The sequence below is a fragment of the Rhinatrema bivittatum genome, chromosome 6, assembly GCF_901001135.1.
Source record: "Rhinatrema bivittatum chromosome 6, aRhiBiv1.1, whole genome shotgun sequence".
Taxonomy (NCBI): Eukaryota; Metazoa; Chordata; class Amphibia; order Gymnophiona; family Rhinatrematidae; genus Rhinatrema; species Rhinatrema bivittatum.
Genome location: NC_042620.1, coordinates 123,173,195 through 123,196,505, shown reverse-complemented (window position 1 = coordinate 123,196,505; position 23,311 = coordinate 123,173,195). Strand labels below are relative to the sequence as shown.

Genomic DNA, 23,311 nt, shown 5'->3' with positions numbered 1-23,311 from the left:
TTCACATACATGTAAAATCTTCTAACATTCATCCGCATAATACAATATTGCACCTATCCCTAATACAATATTGCACCTATCCCTATTATATTAAAATACATACATATATTTCATGTGCCAGTAATTATACAGCAGTTGTAAACATTTCCCTCACATTAATTATATTTTGATGTTCTTATTCAATTTCATTTATTACAGCAAAACATCCAACAATGCTTCCTTGCACCATTCCCTTTTCTCTTAATATTTATGAAGCTCCCGACGAGAGACTCTCGTTTCACCCAGATGGTTTCCTCAGGGGATCACTACTAAGCTATTATTTCTTCATTTCCATTTTAGGGAACATCTATATCATTCTCGTTGTATGGACTTTTCTTAATCTGCTGTCTATTATAGAGCACAAACATGGTAATCATGAATATTAATATTAAATAGCAAGCATTTACAAAAACATCTAAAAACATTTTAATTACCAAATATTCAAACCAACAACTTTACCCAGTCACCACCAATGTGTGTCAAAGATGTCTTAACACCAACCGCTCACCTCTTGAATTTCACCTATTCTCACTATTTAGACTGTTTGGTCAACATAGTTCTCAACAGCAATGTCCGCTCACTTCCCCATGAGTCTTCACAAAATGCCTAGCTGTGGTGGCAGCGCACCGCTGCAGGCTGGAGGTGCATGTTTTCCCTTATCTAGACAATTGGCTGGTCAAGAGCATGTCTTAGGTAGGTGCCAACAGGTCCATGCGCTTGACCATCCAGGTGTTGGAATCACTAGGGTACATCATCAACTACCTGAAGGCCAATCTCAGCCTATCACCTCAATTGGACTTCACAGGAGCCCTGCTAGACACAGCTCAAGCCAAGGCCTTCCTGCCTCGTCACAGGGCCGTCATTTTGTCGATGATCTTGGCAGAGATTCAATAGGACCAGCAGATGTCAGCCTGGCACATGTTGAAGCTGTTGGGCCATATGGCCACAACTGTTCATGTCACTCCCTTGACACGATTTCACGTGCAGAGCCCATTGGACACTGAGGTCACAGTGGCACCAGGCCACGCAGAACCTCCAGGATTGCATCCGAGTCACCTTGCCCCTCCGGGACTCTGTGTTCTAGTGGCAAGTACTTTCAGATTTGGAATGGGAGATTTCTTCTCAAAGTCCTCCTACCCAAATTGTCCTAACCACGGATGCATCCATCCTGGGCTGGAGAGCTCATGTAGATAGGTTCAGCACTGGTCTACTCTGGAAAGCTGTTATCAGATCAACATCCTGGAGCTTTGGGCAATCAGATACACGCTATGGGCTTTAAAAGATCTGCTGTCCAATAAAGTTGTCCTGATCCAAACTGACAACTAAGTGGCAATCTGTATGTCAACAAGCAGAGAGGTATGGGATCGTATCTTCTGTGTCAAGAAGCGGTCCAGATCTTGTCATGGGTCCTGTGCCACAGGATGGTGCTCAGGGCCATGTACCTGGCGGGGATGGAGAACGTGGTATTGGACAAACTGAGTTGCGCCTTCAGACCCCACGAGTGATCCCTGGACCAGGGGGTTGTGAATTGAATAGTCCGGCTCTGGGGGAGCACAGATGTGGATTTCTTCGTGTCCCTTTGCAACAGAAATATGCCTCGGTTCTGCTCCCTGATCAGATCAGACGGCAAACCAGCCTTGGATGCCCTTGCCCAACATTGGGAAGGGTCTTCTGTAGGCGTATCCTCTATTCCATTAGTGGCATAGACTCTCTTGAAGTTTTGCGAGGCATAGGGAACTATGATCCTCATAACCCCTTATTGGCCGAGACAGGTTTGGTTTCCACTTCTAAGGGAGTTGTCCATTCGGAGACCTATCAGTCTTGGGACGTCCCTGGATCTCATCATGTAAGATCAAGGCAAGTTGAGACATCCCAATCTCCAGGCCCTGTCACTCTTGAGAGGTTAATCCTGCATGTTGAGGATGTTGAGAGGTTAATCCTGCAACCACTCGATCTCTCAGAGGATGTTCCTAGTGGCCTCTAGAAAGCCTTCCACTAGAAAGTCTATGGGCTGAAATGGAGGAGGTTTTCTGTGTGGTGTGAGCAGAAGGCCCTAGATCTGTTCTCCTGCCCGACACAAATGGTGCTTGACTACCTTCTACACCTGTCGGAGGCTGGCTTGAAAACAATCTCCAATAGACTTCATCTGTGTGCAGTTGGAGTATACCACCATGGTGTAGATGGTACACCCATCTCTGTACAGCCTATAGTTGTATGTTTTATGCGGGGCCTGCTTCAATTGAAGCCTCCCCTAAGGTCTCCCACTGTGATTTGGGACCGCAATGTAATGTTAAGTCAACTGATGAAAGCTCCTTTTGAGCCACTGTGCACCCTTCACTTGAAGTACCTCAGCTGGAAGGTCATATTTTTGGTGGTGGTCACCTCAGCGCTCAGGGTCAACAAGTTTAAGGCCTTAATGACTTATGCATCTTACACTAAGTTTTATCATTACAGGGTAGACTTGCGTAAGCACCCTATTTTCCTGCCTAAGGTAGTTTGGATTTCCATCTTAACCAGTTCACCGGCCTGCCAACATTCTTTCCCAGACCCCATTCACACCAAGGCAAATGAGCCCTGCACAGTGTGGCCTGCAAGCAAGCCTTAGCCTTCTATCTAGAACAGACAGAAGCCCATAGACAGTCCACCCAACTTTTTGTTACTTTAGCTAGGAATAGGTTGGGCATTGCCTTTGCCAAACAGACACTATTGAAGTGGCTAGCAAATTGCATCTCCTTCTGTTATGCTTAGGTGGGACTGCATCTTGAGGGTCATGTTATGACTCATTCTGTCTGAGCCATGGCAGTGTCAGTGGCCTACTTGTGAGCAGTTCCCATGGAGGAGATCTGCAAGGCTGCAATGTGGAGTTCTCTCCTCACATTCACATCTCACTATTGCTTGGATAGGCATGTCCGACATGTCAGTAGTTTTGGCAGATCTGTCCTTCAGAATCTGTTTGAGGGATAGAACCCAACTCTCCCCGCCTAGGACTCTTTATTTGGGTTCAAGTTGTCTCCCGCCTCTTGTTACCAACGGCACTGTTGTTGTTATACCCATTGGCACCTGGTTTGGGTGTCCTTTTATGTTGGGGAATAGCCTGTAGCTAGGTTTTCACCCATGTGTGAGAACTACCATCCTGCTTGTCCTCGGAGAAAGCAGAGTTGCTTACCTGTAACAGGTGTTCTCCAAGGATAGCAGGATGTTAGTCTGCACGAAACCCGCCCACCAGACCATATGTTGCGCACCCCGTCTGCGCTCGGCCCGCGCATGGGCCTGCTCACCTTTCCAACTCTTTCCTTGTTTTTATAATGTAATAATTAGTCCTATTCTTTTAATTTTATTGATCAAGATATTATTTGTATTTTTATTCTATCTTTATATTTTTATTTGAATTTATTTTCATTTGATTTTATTTTTATGGCTGTAAACCGCTTTGTTCAATCTTTGATTGGTAAAACGGTATATAAATATGTCAAATAAATAAATAAATAAACTCCACTGCTGGTCCCGGGTTGGCCTCTCCGGCAGCGGCTGCTAGCTCCTCCAGGCCTTGGTGTCCCGCGGCGGCAGTCACCGGGCCTTCCTCAGCGCACCAGGCCTCACTTGTGGCGCATAGGTTAAGGCCTAAGAGACTCTGATCCACCATAGAGTCAATAAGAGACTTTGATCATAAGGTTGTGGGTTCAAGCCCCCAAACCGGCGCTTCCAAGAACAATTGATTCCAAGCTCGTGGGTTCAAGCTCCCACATCAAGAATTCCAAGAACATCGACGCCAATCGGAACATCACTGTCCTGTTCATTTGCTCACCCCGGACCACTCTCCTGTAGACTGTAGACTCTCCTGTAGACTGTCTCCTGGAGTCGTGCCATTCCGTTCCGTCCGGTATCCCATGTTCATCGATGACCGGAGACCTAGCCGGCTGGATTACCATCGAGCACAGCATCTGGTCGACACCATGTGTCGACCAGATGCTGTACTAGTTTGTCGACCATGTGTGTACTAGTTTGCCTCCGTGTCTCATCACTTGTTCCAGCCTTGTTCCAGTCCTATCCCAGCGTCCTCGTGTTCCAGCATCTGTCTGTTCCTGCGTTCCCCAGGTAGTACCTCTTGGACTGACTCCCTGGTATTGACCTTTGCCTGCCTCCTTGACCACATCTGACCTCTGGAAACTGACCCCTGCTAAAGCAGGGGTCAGGTTCCAGAGGTCAGATGTGGTCAGAGTGTGGTCAGTCCGAGAGTGTGATCAGTCCGAGAGTGGTCAGAGGCTGACCACTCTCGGACTGATCCTTGGAACTCAACCTCGGCTATCGTTGATCACGCCTCCTTGATTCTGGCCCTGCTCCTAGCCTTGTCATCACAGACACTGTACTGGTATTCATTGATCTCGCAGGCCTCCAGTCAAGACATCGACCGCGCACCCTTGATCCTGGTGGGCACACTTCTACCCTTCCTATCTGGGAGACCCTGCGAGGCCCACCTAAGCCCAAGCGGCCCGGGTCCCCAAGGGCTCCTCCCCGGGGGACCGCGGGCCCAGTGGGGAAGCTCCAGCTAGCCTCTGTCTCCTCCTGTGCACCGCCACCTGGTGGCAGGTGCTTCCTGGGCCCGACCAGGGAGCCGTTCCACACTGCTCCAGGACAAGGGTCCACCTCCAAGCGCAACACCATAGAGCTGGGTTTCTCCTATTTTTGTTTTTATATAATTTTATGTTATAAGACCAAAGAGGGACCCCCACGAGGATGCGTGTTGCATGGTATAGGGCATACTGGGCATGCCCAGTGTGGCAAGTCAAATTTCTAGAAACTTTAACATAAGTTTCCGTGTCAGGGCTTCATCAGATGATGTCTCCCATGCGTGAAGACTAACATCCTACTGTCCTCGGAGAAAGCCTGTTGCAGGTAAGCAACTCTGCTTAATATTTTTTTTTCCGCTGTTTTTCAGTGTGGCACAAACTCAAGAGCCACAATCTCTTGCCTCAGCAGCTCACTGGGCCCCAGCACTTTGTGAGGTGGATTCAGACATGCAGGGACCCGCAGTTTTTATTTTATTTTTTTATTTAGCGGCTTTTATATCACGCAAAGTGTGTTCCATGAAGTTAACAATGTAAACATTCATAATTACAGTGCATAAAACAATTTCACAGATTACATTAAAACATTCAACAATATTGAATATTAAAGTTATTAAAACATTTAAAAGCATTATTAAAAAGATATGTTTTTACCTTCTTTCTAATTATTTTTATATCAGATAATGCACATAATGCTGTCAGTAGTGCATTCCACAATGCAGGTGCCACATAAGCAAATGCTCTTGGGCGAGTTGTTTGTAATTTACAATCCTACACAGATGGCACACATAACAAATTGTAGAGGATAGCAGTCAGCAGCTGTGATTAACCTTTGTTCAGCAATGCTCTAAGCTTGATAAAAAAAATATAAAGTATCAATGCATTATTCAGTGCAGGACTAGTTTGATCCTATAGTCTCTTTCAGTTAATCCCCCAGTAGCAGATGCAAAGCAAATCCAGGCAGGGAGATAGGATTCAGGCAAAAGAGTTGAATTTTTAAGTAGCGGAATTGTTTAAAGTTAAACAGAGCTCATATGCCAAGTCCATATTTAAAAATATCTCAGCAGTAAGATAAAAAGTCTGAAAAATGTAATTACCGGTAAGTTTTTGGGAGGCAGAAAGAATGACGAGGAGGTTAAGGAAAACTGGTGCACTCTGCCATGAGGTTTACGCAGGTTAGATTGAAACATTTCTACCTTGCTTCAAGGCTACTGTGCCAGAGGCAAACTTTTTAATAAAGAAAGAAATAAACCCTTGCCTTCAGACTTTAGGCTTGTCTTTGTGCCACTTAGTGGTACATACTTCCTTTAGACAGACTGATTACTAGACACATCATGTCATTGTAAAAGTGAGTAAGTATGTAAGCAGACTAACTGATTTTTTTTCACACTCGTGCTTCTATATTTCTGTCCCAAAAAGGGGACCCAAATTTGTTTGCATCATACAAAGAAATAAAATCATCATAAAAAGTAATATAGTACTTCAAAACAGCATAATATAACAAATACAATTATAAATTAAAAGTCCCTAATACAAACGTAGCCCATTCCTTACTCTCATTAGCTTTGTAAAATCTTTGTTTCGATTCAAATCTTTATGCTGCTGCCTATTGGCTAATTCTAACTTTTCTAATCAATAAAATTCCAGCATAAAGGTATATCAAAAGTTTGAACAGGGTGCATTATTTTTCCAGTGCTAAACTAATTGATTTTCTTCCAGTAGATCAGCAGGTTGGGTTTAAAGTTTACACAGATTGGTTTATCTTCTGTTGAAAGAGGGTGGTGAATTCTACCTTAAGATTCTGAGTTTCCTAATGTTACGGAATGCTTTGTAAAAATATTCTTCCTATAGTCGTTCAGAGAAGGATGGCCACCCGAAATGGTTTGTCCTTGGCGTCGGACAAGTAATAAAAGGCCTAGAGATTGCCATGATGAATATGTGTCCTGGAGAAAAAAGGAAAGTGACCATACCCCCTTCATTAGCATATGGAATACATGGTGCAGGTAAAAGAAAATACATTTGATATTTTTATCTTTTGCTAAATAGTAGATTGTGAAGCGTTAAAAAACTGTTTATCTAACATTTGGATTCTTGCTGTTTGTTTCCATGAGGCAGGCTATGCTGATCTTTAAGGCAGAACAAAACTAAGGTAAAGCAAAGTTGCTTACCTTTATCAGATGTTCTCCGAGGACAGCAGAATTAAGTCCTCACAGGTGGGTGACATCATCAGATGGAGCCCGGCTGATGAAGTTTACTACAAAGCTTTTAGAGGACTTTTGCATGCTCCATTAAGAATGTGAATGCTATCCCATGTCATAGATGTGTGAGACTCCCTCTGTTCTTAAAATAGCTAACTTTGAATACAGGATCCATTGATAAGGGGAGGTGGGTGGGTTCTGTGAGGATTTACCTCCTGCTGACCTCAAAGAACTCCTCTATCGGGTAAACAACTTTGTCTTTCTCCAAGGAAAAGAAGGATTTCCCTGTATGTCCCCGGATCAGTCCAGACTCTTGTGTTTTGCCTCCCCTCCAGCAGATGGAGACAGAGAAGTTTTAATAGACTCCATCCTATACCCCTGAGGTGCCACCTAGAGTCTGTCAGTATTTCTCTGTCTCCAGCAGATGGTGGAGGTGCAAAACCTTTAGTCTGGGTTTGGTGTTAGGTTTTTAGTTTGTTGGTATTCATTCCTTCGGGAATCTTAAAAAGACAAGGATTTAGTAAAAAAAAAAAACAAAACCAGAAAAAAGCCAAGAGAGAAGATATCTCTTTAAGCCTCCCAGGGAGTTGCTAGGTCCTGGTGGGACCATCCCCCCTGGTAGCAGAGGGTTGGGAGCCCTGTAACTGCCCGCGGCTGAGGGTGATACCGGGGAGCCTGATTCACTCACCCTCTGAAGATCCACACACAGGAAATACAACGCTGAGGTGATTTATTTAATTTCTGAGCCAGCCTAGCGGTCTCTTTCGGCCCTCCTTCCTTCCGATGCCGTTTTTGCCATCCTTTTCAGTTCCTACAAGCTCCCGGGGGTTTGTCTTGGTCACATTGGTTCTTTTTTCGGGCCCTGATCCTAATTTAGCTCGGGGATCATGCTGCATGGTGCGGCTGCGGGCTGGAGTTTGTACCGGTTGCTTGTCTGGAGGGGAAGGCTCTTCGGGGAAGCCGATTCCGGCGAAATCGCATCGCAGCAGCTCTAGAGCACGCAGGGACCCTGGGAGGGCAAAATTGCTGCGGCAGCCTCAGGACCCTTTTCTCCTCAGCGCAGGTACTGAAGCCTTACTGCGAACGTTCAGAGAGCAGGAGAAGGCTGCCCTGGGGGAGGGGAGCTCCCCACCACCTCTTTCGCCGCGCCCTGCTGCCCCTGGGGGGGCAACTTGTAGGCAGCTCAGATCTCTTCCTTAGAGGAAGAACAGGGGAAAGACTTGGATGAGTCTTCTTCCTCGTTCTCCTCCAATTTTGTTTTGTTGCTGCATAAAGCCTTCAAAGCACGGAAAGCAGCAAAGAGCCAGGGTACTAAAGTACTCTATGAGGTCCCAGCATCGCTGGGGACTGGGACAGGAGTCTCATCACTCCACAGGCGTACCAAGTCACACAGTGGCATAGAAGCCTTCAAGGCCAAACGCCCTCTCCGGTCCGGTGGACAGTTCAGATATGGTTCAGATATGGATGGTGCGGATGAAGGGGAGTCTCCTCCACAAACCCCTGGTGAGTGAACGGATGCGGATCAGGATTACCAGCTCCAGCCGGCCAAGACAGTGAGCGCGCCTCTAGTGGAGGGCAATGATCCCAAAGTGGTCCGCCTGTTCAGAAGGGATGAACCAGGTCCACTTATCCCAGCCATTCTGGTGGAGCTGGGCATTGAGGTTCCTCCGGAGGACTCGCAGTTTGGGGCTATGGATGCCGTAATGGTGGGGCTCAGGGGTCCAGTTCGATCCTTTCTGTTTCATATGTCAGTTACGGATTTTCTGTTTAAGGAGTGGGACACTCCAGACCTTGGTTTAAAGGTAAGTCGGGCTATGGACAAGTTTTACCCGCTTCCGGAAGAAGCGCTGGACCTCCTTAAGGTCCCTAAGTTGAACGTCGTGGTCTCGGCAGTGACCAAGAAAACCACCATCCCGGTAACAGGAGCCACTGCCCTGAAGGATTTGCAGGATCGCAAATTGGAGTTGCAACTTAAAAAGAGTTTGAGGGGGGATATGATAGAGGTCTTTAAGATCATGAGAGGTTTCACTCTACGAGTCAGTCTCCACTGGGTGCAGGATTTGCAAGCAGCAGCATCCCTTTCTGCGAGTGTGGCGGTGCAAGCGGGGCGCCTGGAGGCGGCGGTAGCTTACAGTGCTGACGCGTTTTATGATCTGTTACGAACTTCTGGCAGGACTATGGTTTCGGCCATGTTCGCCTGCAGGCTCCTCTGGCTTAGACACTGGGCTACAGATGTTTCGTCTAAGGCTCAACTAGGTTCCTTACCCTCCAAGTGTAAGCTGCTTTTCGGGCAGCAATTGGAGGACATGATAAAATCTCTGGGGGAGAATAAAGTTCATAGGTTGCCGGAGGATAGACCCAGGACGAAAGGATCCTTTCCTCAACGGGCGAGATTTCCAGGGAAATCGCCTGATTCGCTCTTCACGGTCCACCGGTTTGTCCTTTCGACAGGGTCCCGGCCGCCAGTCTTCTTGGAATCAGTCCTTTCGAGGGCGCCGGCCTGCCAGAGATGGAGCCCCACAATCTCATGGGGGTCCCAAGTGAACTCTATGAAGCGAGGCCAGTCCTCTCTTCCGTCCCAAGAATAGGGGGGAGGTTATCCCTTTTTCTAGAAGAGTGGACCAACTTAACCTCAGATCAGTGGGTCCTCAGTATAGTAGAACACGGTTACGCGTTAGATTTTGCTCGGCCAATCCACGAGCGGTACATGGTTTCCCCATGCGGGTACCACCAAAAACACCGGGCGGTACAGGACCTAGGCGCCATAGTTCCGGTACCCGCAGGAGAGCTCAGGCGAGGGCGCTACTCCATCTACTTCGTGGTGCCCAAGAAGGAGGGCACCATTCGTCCCATCCAAGACTTAAAGAGAGTCAGTCGGACTCTAAATTGCCTCGTTTTCAGATGATAGCGTCTGTACACATAGGGGAATTTCTAGCATCTCTGGATCTGACAGAAGTTTACTTGCATATTCCTATATGCCCAGATCATCAGAAATATTTGCGGTTTGTGATCCTGGGGCATCATTTTCAATTTTGTGCTCTACCACTTGGTCTGGTGACGGCGCCCAGAGTCTTCACCAAGGTGATGGTGTTTGTGGCAGCGGCCCTGCGAAAGGAGGGGATTCTGGTACAACCCTACCTGGACGATTGGCTGATTCGAGCGAAGTCAGAACACCTTTGCAGAACAGCGGTGCAGAGGGTGCTACAGATGTTGAGCTCGTTGGGTTGGGTGGTCAACCCGAACAGAGTCACCTGGTTCCCTCCCAGTCCTTGGAGTTTTTGGGTGCTCGGTTCAACACGATCTTGGGAAAGGGTTTTCTTACAGAGGAAAGATTGTCCAAGCTTCTCACTCAGGTGGAGTCCTTGCGATCCATGCCTCGTCAAAGGTCTGGGATTATTTGCAGGTCCTTGGTTCGATGGCTTCCACTCTCGAACTGGTGCCTTATGCCTTTGCGCACATGCGTCCTCTTCAGTCAGCCTTGTTCTCCCAGTGGAATCCACTCTCCGAACAGTTTCATCTTCTCCTCCCACTGACAGATTCGGCACGCTCCAGTCTTCTTTGGTGGCTGTGTCCAGACAATTTACGGCGGGGGGTGGATTTGGAAATTCCCTGGATAGTGGTAACCACCGATGCCAGCCTCTCCCGGTGGGGAGCGGTTTGTCAAGGAACGACAGTGCAAGGCCAATGGACAAGAACAGAATCCTCCTGGTCGATCAATTGGTTGGAAACCAAAGTGGTTCGGTTGGCGCTGCAGGCCCTCCTTCCTTTAGTAGAGGGACGATCAGTGATGGTACTCTCTGACAAGGCTTACATCAGTCATCAGGGGGGAACCAGGAGTCGTCCGGTGGCGGCAGAAGCTCAGCTTTTAATCAACTGGGCGGAGTAACACCTCTACAAGATTGAGGCCTCTCACTTTGCCGGGGTGGACAATGTGGAAGCCGATTTTCTCAGCCGCCACCAGGTCGGACCTGGGGGAGTGGGAACTCTCCGAAGAGGCCTTTCGTCTTCTGTGCACACGCTGGACCATGCCCTCCATGGATCTCATGGCGACGTGCCACAATGCCAAGGCTCCTTGATTTTTCAGTCGGCGATGGGAACCAGGAGCAGAGGGGATAGATGCTCTAGTCCCTGGCAAAAGGACGTTCTGTTGTACGTCTTTCCGCCATGGCCGTTGGTCGGAAACGTTCTGCGCCGCATCGAAGTTCATCTGGGCAAGGTGATACTCTTGGCTCTGGAGTGGCCAAGGCGTCCGTGGTTTGCCAACCTTCTGAATCTAGCAGTGGATGGTCTGCAGAGATTTCGGCCGTCTCCGAATCTCCTGCAACAAGGCCCCATTTGTTTCGGAGAGGTAGATCGCTTTTGTCTAGCGGCATGGCTTTTGAAAGGCAGCGATTAAGGAGTAAGGGTTACTCGAATGAGGTTATTGCCATGCTCTTACATTCCCATAAAACTTCTACCTCCATGGTGTACGTTAGAGTTTGGGGAATGTTTGCATCCTGGTGTCTAGACCATGAAGTACAGCCGTCCAGGGCTTCAATTCCGGATGTTCTGGATTTTTTACAGGCTGGATTAGCCAAGGGGCTGGCGTTTAAGTCCCTGCGAGTTCAGGAGGCAGCCCTTGGTTATTTTCATGGAAAGGTGCTGGGGGGTTGCGCTAGCATCTCATCCAGATGTGGCTCGTTTTCTGAGAGGGGCTAAGCATTTGCGTCCTCCTGTCCAGAACCCCTGTCCTTCGTGGAAGCTCAATCTGGTTCTCCATACCCTTTGTAATGCTCCTTTTGAGCCATTGAAACGAGCCCTGAAGAATCTGACATTGAAGGTCGTTTATCTTGTGGCTACCTCCTCAGCAAGGCGTGTTTCCGAGCTTCAGGCCTTTTCTTGCAGGGAGCCCTTCTTATGGATTTCTGAAGCAGGAGTCTCCTTAAGAACAGTTCCCTCCTTTCTCCCGAAAGTGGTGTCCTCCTTTCATTTGAATCTGTCAGTGGTGCTCCCTTCTTTCGCGGGTTTGGATTCTTCTACTCCAGAGTCTAGGGATTTAAGGAAGTTGGACATAAAGAGGGTGTTGTTGCGTTACTTGGAGGTCACGAACAGTTCCTGTCTTTTGGACCATCTGTTTATTCTGTGGAGTGGACCCAGGACGGGTCATAAAGCTTCAAGGGCCACTATTGCACGCTGGCTAAAGGAAGCTATTATTTCGAATTACCTTGTTCAGGGCCGTCCGATTCCGGTTGGTCTTAAAGCTCATTCTACTTGATCGCAAGCGGCCTCATGGGTGGAATGTCAACAGGTGTCGCCGCAGGAAATTTGTGGGGCGGCTACCTGGAAATCTACGCACACTTTTGCCAGGCATTATCGTCTAGATGTCCGGGCCCCTGAGCCCGGATCCTTCAGGGCCAGTGTACTCCGAGTGGGACTTTCTCAGTCCCACCCTGGTTAGGGAAGCTTTGGTACATCCCAGGAGTCTGGACTGATCTGGGTACGTACAGGGAAAGGAAAATTGGTTCTTACCTGCTAATTTTCATTCCTGTAGTACCACGAATCAGTCCAGAGTCCCGCCCATGGGAAAACGGAGAGTCCGCTTGGCCGATAGTTAGTCATATTTCTGCAAGTTTACCGAATGCCCCCCTTTTCAAGGAACGATTATGGGCATGGTTTCGTTCATTGGAGGTTGTTTTTGTGGAAGTTATGCTTTAATCTTTCTGCTTGGGTACAATGTAATACTGACAGACTCTAGTTGGCACCTCAGGGGTATAGGACGGAGTCCATTAAAACTTCTCTGTCTCCATCTGCTAGAGGGGAGGCAAAACCCAGGAGTCTGGACTGATCTGTGGTACTACAGGAACGAAAATTAGCAGGTAAGAACCAATTTTCCTGTAGTAGTCTTCACAGGTGGAGAATCCCTAGATACAGGCTGCCCCACACACACACACACACAAGCATCCTCACAGTCACTCTTCCTCTTTCTCCCATAAGCTCACATTCTTAGCTGTCATTCTGGCCATTTTCCATCATCTTTGGCCGCAGGCAACATAGACTTTGCCCACGGCTCCCCAGTTCACTCTACTCTGTTTTTGGCTGCAGACAGGTTGAGCTCCACCTGTAGACTTACAACTTCTGCCCATGAGCTGGCTGGTGAGAAGGGGGAGACTCGCAGGGAACATGGTCAGGCTGGTGTTAGAAGGAAGGATTTTCACTCACAAGCCACACACAGAGAGCCCCATGCAGCCCGTGTGACACTGGTTGGCCAGACCTGTGGTTTCAGCGCTCTAGCAATAGATGACCCGGGTGATTGCCCAGTTGACCCGCTTCTTAATCTGGCCCTGGATGGCACCTTTGCTTTTTGGTGGTGCCAGTGAGACCTCAGCACCAAGTAGCAGAGGTATCTTGATCTTGTGCACCGAGGTGTTCTCAGCACAGACAGTGTCTGTTTTGGAGCCAAAATGCGCAGCTTCTCTCTTTCTTTGCTAGAGGGGGAATGATGCCTGTGCTAAGGCTTTCCTGATCGTGGTGTTTAGCATGAGAGGATTCAGGTCTTTTTGCTTTAAGTACTGGTTCCTCAGCCGGTGATTTCTTCTTAGCTGCCACTGAAGGTTAAGAAGAAATCAAATATTTTTTTAATTGTGAGACTGAATTTCAAGGAGACATTTGGGTTCAGATAGCACAGTTAGGGATTTCATCTGTGAGTTCCAAACAACAAAGACAGCAGTTGTCATAATCTGCTGGAGATACTTTGTAGGAACACCTGGAACATCTTGTGAAGTCCATTTTTTTTGTCTGCCATTGCAGAAATTGAAGCTAAGTCAAACTCCAATTTTTACAGTTTTGAAAGAAAAAAAAAATTTTTTTTAGGACACTCGCATTTTTTAGGACACTCGCAAACAACAAAATGAAAATAAAAATACTAGTGAAAGAAAAAATATAGTAATAGCAGTTAACAAATATGTCAAATAGCAGATTAAGGAAGAGAGAGACAGAGAGAGAGAGCAAAAACGTGTCCTTTTGCAGGAGTGGAAGAAAAAAGACCGAGGATATTTGCATGACCACGGCTGCACAGGAACTCCTATACATGCTTAGAAAACCTCATTTTTTCTGGGCTCTGAGAGAGCTTTTCTGTCTTGGCGCCATTGGATGGCACCTCCTTTCTCTTGTGACTCACTATTGTCTTCCTTGTCCATGGAGAACAAATGAGTGATCTTTTCTGTTACTCGGGTTTTCATAATTCCATGAGAATAATGACACAAGAATGAATGTAGAAAATAATAAATAAGATAATTGGACATTTCACATTAAAGTGCTCATTTTCACCTGCAGTAAAGTTTGATGTCTCTTTTCAAGCTGTTACTTGGCAGAAACTAATGTTCTCATTGTATGCTCTGTAATATTCTGCCGTCCAAGGGGTACTGCATGGTGGTCAGCATTCCGTACCTCAAAATCCTGAGTCCAGCATGCCTCCTAGAGTTCTGATCACCCGATGCATCCTGTAGCTGTGTCTAAGGCATATCAACAATTTAGCAGTTTTATAGACCCAGTACACATGATTTCCTATGGGTGCAACCTGGTGACATCATCACTGCATTCCTATAAAAGAAGCTCTGTCTTCTGAGCTGATGCCTGAGCCACAGGTTTGGTTCCATGTGCTCCTGCTTTCATCTGTGACCTGGCTTGATCCTTGACTTAGCTTTGTCTGCTGCCTGCACCTGACTTGTTGCTTGCCCCTTGACTGCATTTGAACTCCACCTGCCCTGACCTTGGTCTGCCTCTTGATGTTGCATTAACTCTGCCTGTCTAATTACTCCTCTGCCTCCTGATTCTGTTCTGGTGCCTTGGTCCTGACCATCAGCTGCTGTGTGTCCACTTTCAGTTCCTGACATGCATTAAGCTTGAATAAAAAGAAATTAACCTTAAAGTTACTCTCTTTTTTTAGAGCACTTCTAGTGCTGTTTTTTCCCGCCTCACACTTGCGGGCAACATGTTAACCTAGCTGACATTTTGAATTACCTATATTTAAATGGCTCTTCAGCACCATTTGTTGATTGTATATGATCTTGATTATTTCCTTCCTCAGCAGGAAGCAATGATATAAAATTATTTCTAATTATTTCCTTTAGTGATATAACCTGTGGTTCTACAGCGCAGAGTCATTAAACAGAAAAGGTTAACTGTGGATTCCACTGTCTCTCATAGGCCAAATCTTGTGTTAAAATTCTTTGGCTGAGAGCTAGGTGCAGCACTTTTCACATCTCAACTGCTGGTGTTTGGTTGGCCAGCTGGTTTCTCAAAAAGAATATAAGAACTTAAGAAGTGTCATACTGGATCAGACTGAGGATCCATTAAGCCCAGTATCTTGTTTCCAACAGTAACCAATCCAGGCCACAAGTACCTAGCAAGATCCCAAATTGTAGGTAGATCCCATGTTGCTAACGCCCAGGAATAAGTATTAGCTTTCCCCCAAGTCTACTGGTCAATAGTATTTTATGGACTTCTCCAAGAACTTGTCCAAACCTTTTTTAAACCCAGCTATGCTGATTTGTTTTAAATGTGCCACTTATTAACTCTTGAAGTATCCCCTAGTTTTTGTATTTTTTGAAAGAGTAAATAACCAATTCACATTTACCCATCCTATTCCACTCATTTTATAGACCTCTGTCATATCCCCACTCAGCCATCTCTTCTCCAAGCTGAACAGCCCTAATCTCTTTAGCCTTTCCTCATAGAGGAGCCATCCCCTTTATCATTTTGGCCACCCTTCTCTGTACCGTTTCCAGTTCAGCTATATCTTTTTTTGAGTTGTGGTGACCAGAATTGCACACATTACTCTAGATGTGGTTTCGCCATGGAGCTTTACAGAGGTATTATGACATCGTGCATTTTATTCTCCATTACTTTCCTTATAATTCCTAACATTCCTTTCACTTTTTTTGATTGCTGCCACACACTAAGCTGAGAATTTCAGAGTTTTGTCCACAATGACACCCAGATCCTTTTCCAGATCCTAATATGGAACCTAACATCATATAACTATAGTGTGGGTTCATTTTACCCATGTGCATCACTTTGCATTTGTCCACATTAAATTTCATCTGCCATTTGAATGCATGATCTTCCTGCAGTTTTTCACAATCTGCTAGTGATTTCACAACTCGGAATAATTTTGTGTCATCTGCAAATTTGATCACCTCACTCGTTATTCCCTTTTCCAGATCATTTATAAATATATTAAAAAGCACTGGACTACAAATCCTTAAGGCACTCCACTGTTTACCTATCTCTACTGAGAAAACTTACCATTTATTCTTTCTCTGTTTCTTATCTTTTAATCAGGTTTGGATAATCAGTTTTAATCAGTTTGGATAATCAGTTTTAATCAGTTTGCAATCCATAATAGGATAATGCCTCCTGTCCAATGACTTTTTAATTTTCTCATGAGTCTCTCATGGGAGATTTTATCATATGCCTTCTTAAAATCCAAATACACAATATCCACCAGCTCACCATTATCCATATATTTATTAACCCCTTCAAAAAAATGTAGCAGATTGGTGAGGCAAGACTTTCCTTGTATAAATCCATGCTGGCTGTTTCCTATTAAACCATGTTTTTCTTTATGTTCTGCGATTTTATTCTTTGGAATAGTGTCTACAGTTTTCCCAGTACTGATGTCAGGCTCATGTCTATGGTTTCTTGGAATACCCCTGGAGTTATTTTTAAAGACAGGCATCACATTGGCCACTCTCCAATCTTTAGGTACAATAGATGATTGCAATGATAGGTTACAAATTACTAGTAATGGAGCTGCAATTTCATTTTCTATTTCTTTTAGAATTCTGGGATGTAAACCATATAGTCCAGTTAATTTGCTACTCTCAAATGAACGAGTAGCCAATGGAGGAGTTCAAGATAGGGCTGATATGCTCATTCATTTTTATACCTGTTAGGAATCTTGCAGAGTTTGTACAACCTGAAGAAGTCTTACTATAGTGGCAGGTAAACCTAGATACAGAGAGTCGACGTAATCTAGGTGTGAAAGTATAAGTATCTGAAGGTCCGATCAAAAGTGCTTGGCAGAGAGAAAAGGTTTTAAGCGACAAAGGATCCATAGTTTGAAAAGGGAAGATTTAGTCACTTATAGGCACATGGGCTATTTTTGCTTTTATTGGAACCTTTCTATCGAGATGCCCTAACCCGTTATTTTAGTATCCTTTGACAATACCTCCCTCCAAACCATGTGCTGCTGAGGAACTTTCAGCTTTCCCCCATGTTCTAGTTTAAAAGCTACTCTTTCTTCTTTTAAACGTTAATGGCAGCAGCCTGGTTCCATTTTGGTTAAGGTGGAGCCTTCCTTTCAGAATAGGATTCCCCCTTCCCCAAAATATTGCTCAGCTCCTAACACATCTAAAGCCCTCTTCCCTACACCATTATCTCATCCACACATTGAGACTTCGGAGTTCTGCCTGCCTCTGAAGTCCTGCACATGGAACAGGGAACATTTCAAAGAATTCTACCATTGAAGTTCTGGATTTCAACTTTCTACCTAAAAGCTTAGCTTCCAGAACCTCTCTCCCTCATTTTCCTATGTCGTTGGTACCCATATGTGCCATGACAACCAGCTCCTCCCCAGCACTGTCTGAAATCCTATCTAGGTGAAGCTTGAGGTTCACCACCTTCACACTAGGCTGGCGAGTGACCAGACAATCCTCACGTCCACCAGCCACCCAGCTATCTACATTCCTAATAATCAAATCACTAGCTATGACAGACTTAAAACTAACTACCTTCTCTTTTTATCAGGCAAACACATTTAAAACTACCTACCTTTCCTTTTTTAATGAAGCTCACAAACTAAAGAATAGTTCACCACACAATCTCACGCTCCCCCAAACTTTTAAGTCCCAAAATTAGCCAGTAAAACGATACTCTTGAATCCTTCTTCAGCCACCAGCAAAATCTTCTGCTGCTCTCAATGCTCCCTCAGGCAATGCTCCATAGCAGTTCATTTTTATGCCCCCTGCAAGGCAGCACTTCAGTGTTCCTAGCGTGAGGAAATAAACTCAGGACTGCTGTTTAATAGTACCAACCTTTGGGCTGTACCAAGTTTTAGACAGGCTGTCTCCTAACACTGGCCATCTGCTACATTTGGGATGTGGATTGCACAGTCTCTGCACAGAAACATCAAATAAATACATTTTTTAAAATAATTCTTTGTTGTAGGCAGCACTTGAAGAAAGACTTTGTGCAACATACAGCTCTTCTCCACTGTCTCAGAATCTCTCTGCATGCTGGATATTGAGAAAGATGGCTGTCTATTAGTCGAAGTGCATGTGGCTTTTCATGTTTTTTCTTCATGTCGTTTTCAGTGGTATGTATAATCCTTACAACTAAAATAGCATTAAAAGTATGCTAGTTTAGAGAGATAGGAGTCCACTCTCTCTTGTATTGTTTATTTATCATTGAAATTAAAACCCAATAAAAATGTTTGAACATAAAAGTATGCTAGTTTAATAAATGTATACATTAACACGTTTAAATTGTTGTAAATCTATAATTCTTTGCAGGCTGAGATAGCTTTTATTGAACATAAGAGTTATCCAAACATATTGTTGTACATGACTTTTGAGACCACATAGATCCCATCTTCAGATATAATCATAAGGCAGATGACTTGGGGCTGATGTACTAAATTGCGTTAACTTCAGCTGTTCATGCACATTAATATGGTGCTTAATACATGCATTAATATAAGAACATAAGATATGCCATACTGGCTCAGACCAAGGGTCCATCAAGCCTAATATCCTGTTTCCAACAGTGGCCTATCCAAGTCACAAGTACCCAAACATTAAATAGATCTCAAGCTGCTATTGCTTATCAGTTAAAGGGCGAATTTTAAAAGCCCTACGCATGGTAAATCCAGGAGATACGCGCGTGACTGGGACGTGCACGGGCCACGCAGATTTTAAGAGGCCCGCAGCCACACGCGTATCTCCTGGTACATGCATGGGAAAGGATTTCACAAAAAGGGGCGGGGCATGGGCAGGCCGGGACAGCACCATTAAGTCCAAGTCGCGCACAAGCACACGCAGAGATCCGATGATCACGTAAGTTCCTGCTGCTGTGGACTGTGAGCAAGTAGTAAAATAAAAAAAATCTAGGGTAGTCAACAGGGTTTTATGGGTCAGGGCCAGCAGAGTAAAAGGGAGGCAGATTAGGTAGGGGGGGTTTAAGAAGTCTGCTCCTTTACAGGGGAGAACTGGGAGAGAACAGGAAAATAGGCCCTAATGTGTCGCCGCATGCATCTACTCAAATCCCCCCACTTACGCACGTGAGACAACATTCACGCGCATATGTGCGTGTCCATATAAAATCGTGCGCACTGGTAGCAGATTTTATAACATGCGCGCATGTTATAAAATCAGCGTGTCCATGTGCGCATGCCGGCAAACGCGCAACTCTAAAAATCTACCTTTAATAGCAGTTTATGGAGTTTTCCTGTAGGAACTTATCCAAACCTTTTTTAAGGTGCTGTAGCCACATCCTCTGGCAATGAATTCCAGAGCTTAACTATGCACTGAGTGAAAAAGAATTTTCTTCGATTTGTTTTAAATGAGTTACTTGCTAACTTAATGGAGCGGCCCCTAGTCCTTCTATTATCTGAGAGTAAATAACTAATTTACATTAACTTGTTCAAGTCCTTTCATAATTTTATAGACCTCTATTATATCCCCCCCAGTTGTCTCTTCTCCAGACTGAACAGCCCTAACCTCTTCAGCCTTTCCTCATAGGAGAGCCGTTCCATGCCCCTATATCATTTTGCTTGCCTTTCTCTGTACCTTCTCCTTTGCAACTATATCTTTTTTGAGATGCGGCGACCAGAATTGTACACAGTATTCAAGGTGCGGTCTCACCATGGAGCGATACAGAGGCATTATGACATTTTCTGTTTTATTAACCATTCCCTTCCTAATAATTCCTAACATTCTATTTGCTTTTTTGATCGCCACAGCACACTGAGCCAACAATTTAAATGTGATATCCACTTGTCCAAAGTTAAATTTCGTATGCCATTTGGAAGCCCAGTCTTCCAGTTTCACAAGATCCTCCTGCAATTTATCACAATCTGCTTGAGATTTATGTTAATGATTTTATGTATATATGTTATGTATCTTGCCTAGCATAAAAGAAATGTAAAAGAAATGTTTTAAGTAAATAAAATGAATAAATAGCCACTGTTAATGAGATGCAAATGAGGCACATGTTCATGCAAATAGTAAAGCATGTGCGCTGAAGAATGCAAATGTAATACAAAAAAGTTAACTACACGTCATTGGTATAGTTACATTTTTTGCGTTACTATGTCTACGTTACATTTTGTGCTAATAGGAAATGAGCTGTTTAGCATACTTTTGTATCTCAATAGCTTGGAATTTGCCTTAACGCTAATTCAAGGTAGTTTACAAATATTACCATTGCTATTAACATGCATTACCTTTAACATAGCTTAGTACATTGGCCCCTTAAAAACCAAAATAGGTATTAGAATTCTGCCTCAAATATGAATACATGGTTGAGGGATGAGGGTTAATAGTGGGCAGCAGCACAATATTTTTTTTGCTCCTAAATTAGAGGAAATGCCATAGCTCAGGGGACCTAGATCAGTCTCTTTACTGTAGAAGGGGATATGGAGAATAGAGAGGCAACATGGGCATCTTGCATTTGCTGTTTCTTTTCACATTTTTTTATCACTTCATCTCATTTTGGCACTAGCAGAGACTCAACAACAACTGCAGTCATTAATGTAAACTGCCTTGTACACATTTCCTTAAGCCAGGCTTAACAGGAGCTGTATGTAGTATGGATTAACTGCATGCTGCATGCCTCTGCCCACTCATCTACATGTTCTGTCCTTTTAAAGTTTTCATCTCTCTGCTCTTTTGCCAGATGCTCTACAATCTTTCTCTTGCAATTTAACTGGAAATTACTTTTAGGCTCAGGATTTTATTCTCAACAAAATGCTTGAGGACATTTATACACAAAAGGGCCGATACAGTAAAGTCTGCGGGAGAGTGGGCGAACTCTCGGTGCGCGCACCGGCCACTCGCCGGTGCGCACGATTCAGTATTTAAATTAGGTCCAGCGATAGATCCTGGTAAAAGGAGGCGCTAGGGACGCTAGCACGTCCCTAGTGCCTCCTTTTTGACAGGAGCGGTGGCTGTCAGCGGGTTTGACAGCCGACACTCAATTTTGCCGGCGTCGGTTCTCAAGCCCGCTGACAGCCACGGGCTCAGAAACCAGACGCCGGCAAAATTGAGCATCCAGTTTTCGGCCCGACAGCCGCAGGCCGAATTCAAATTTTATTTATTTTTTATTTTTTTACTTTTTTTGCTCTTCGGGACCTCCGACTTAATATCTCTATGATATTAAATTGGAGGGTGCACAGAAAAGCAGTTTTTACTGCTTTTCTGTGTACTTTCCTGGTGCCGGAAGAAATTAGCGCCGACCATTTGTTTAAATCTGCCTATGTTTGAGTTTTATGATTTGAAACAGTATTTTAATTTGCTATTCTTTTGTGCTTTTTAATGTAATTTTATGTTTTCTTTTTATTGTCAATTATTTTATGCATGTTTCGTTGTTAACTGCCTAAACCATTCTGTGTCAGGCAGTCTATAAACCTAATAAATGTAAATATATGTATATATCTATATATGGCAAATAAGGGCATCGCTCTAATCAACGCTTGTTTGAGCAAAACCCATTGTTTCATAAAGTGTTTTCTATGAATATCCAGCAGTACTCGGAGTTGGGATGCAGCATAATACCACATTAAATTGGGGACCCCCAGGCCACCCCGCGCCTTCGGCTGGAACAATATCATCCGGCAGACCTTTGGTGGACACTGCCTCCAAATAAAATCAAAAATCTTCTTCTGCCAGGAACGTAAAATAGCAGCAGATATGAAGATTGGAAGAGTTAAAAGCAAATACAGAAAACGAGAGAGAATATTCATTTTCATAACTGCTATACGTCCCAACCAAGAGAAGTTTTCCCTACCCCATTTCTCCATATCCTTATTGATAGCTTTCACCAGAGGAACATAATTCAAAGTGAATAAATCAGTTACAGTAGGGCCTATGTGGACTCCCAGATATTTAAGAGAACGCTTTCCTAGCGTGTAGCAGATGGACTCAAAACAAGTGGGTATAGTGTGCTCGTGCTAGCAGTTGGAGACGGATCTGACGTCAGCACGGGTACATATACCCCCGCAGGAAGTGCAGCAATTCAGTAATTTCCGTCTCCAAAGCAGTTTGGAGCTACCTTACGCTCGTTGAGCGTTTTTCCAAATTATAACGACTAAATTCTTAGAAGAAATCCTACCTGAAGACGAGCCCCGCACTCCTGCGGTGATACCCTCGGGTCCCTTCCCCAGTTGAGTTTCCCGAGGTGATTTCCGCGGTCCCTCGGAGGTGAGTGCCTCGGTCCGGTGGCCGGATCGCGGCAGGGACCTAGCCTCCGAGTGAGAAGGGCTCGGGCACGGCTTAGAGGCAGCCTCGGTCCCAGTGAGGACTTGGCCCCCAAGCGAGACGACGTTCGGGCGCGGCTTAGAGGCAGCGGGTGCACTTCCTTGAGCGCGGTGGTGACGGTAATCACCCTCTCCCCCCGCAGCCGGAGACCGCCCGGGTCGCAGCCGGGAAGCGCCGAAGACAAGGTAAGGTGTACATCTTTACTTACTGGTCTCCGAAGAGCGAGGATTAGCAGGGTCTGCCTACGTGGCAACCCGCCACGGAGGTCACTTTGCCTGCTCACCAGCCCTGGTTCGCCGCCTCAATCTAAGCGAGACGACGGGCGCGTATGTTAGGCGCCCGAAACGATTTGGGCGCCCATTGCTGGTGATATGCGCACGCTGATAGGCGCACGTTGATAGCATAGGCGCACATTGATACGCGCACGTTGATAGGTGCACGTTCATACGCGCACATGGCTACGCGCACGTTCATAGGCGCACGTCCATAGGCGCACATTAATACGTGTAGGCGCACGTTGATAAGCGCACACTTATAGGCGCTCATTGATAGGAGCTCAGACACGATGGAGCGTAAGAGAGCCCATGCGGCCGCAGAGCCGGCACCTCCAGACTCAGGCATAAGAGCTCTAGGCCAAGGGGGATTCATGCCTTCGTCAAGATGCAGTCTGATCCCCGACCGGACCCATACACACCGGATGACCCTGCCCCGAGACCCTCAAGACCTACGCATGGCCACCCGGGAGCCCCACTTATGGGGACTCAGATTACTCTGAGGAAGATGGCGAGCCCCCCGAGGAGGGAGAACTCCCCTCGGGGATAGAACCATATCGAACCATGAGATGCTTCTTTCCTAAGGAGGATCTTCCAGACCTGGTCTCTCAATGCCTGTCGGAGCTGGCTATACCAGACCAGGGCACCCCAGGGGAACCCAGAATGAACCCCCTGCTAGAGGGCCTGCGTCCAACGGCTCACCATTTTCCCCTCCTACAAGC

General features: G+C 45.6%; 1 protein-coding gene across 1 annotated transcript in view; it reads left to right on the top strand.

Moving 5' to 3' along the window:
- Positions 1–23,311, top strand: part of FKBP7 (FKBP prolyl isomerase 7) — a 44,529-nt gene that overhangs the window by 7,089 nt on the left and 14,129 nt on the right. The window contains exon 3 of the mRNA XM_029605897.1: positions 6,456–6,607. Coding sequence (XP_029461757.1) covers positions 6,456–6,607 — 152 coding nt within the window. The remainder of the gene's footprint in view (positions 1–6,455; positions 6,608–23,311) is intronic.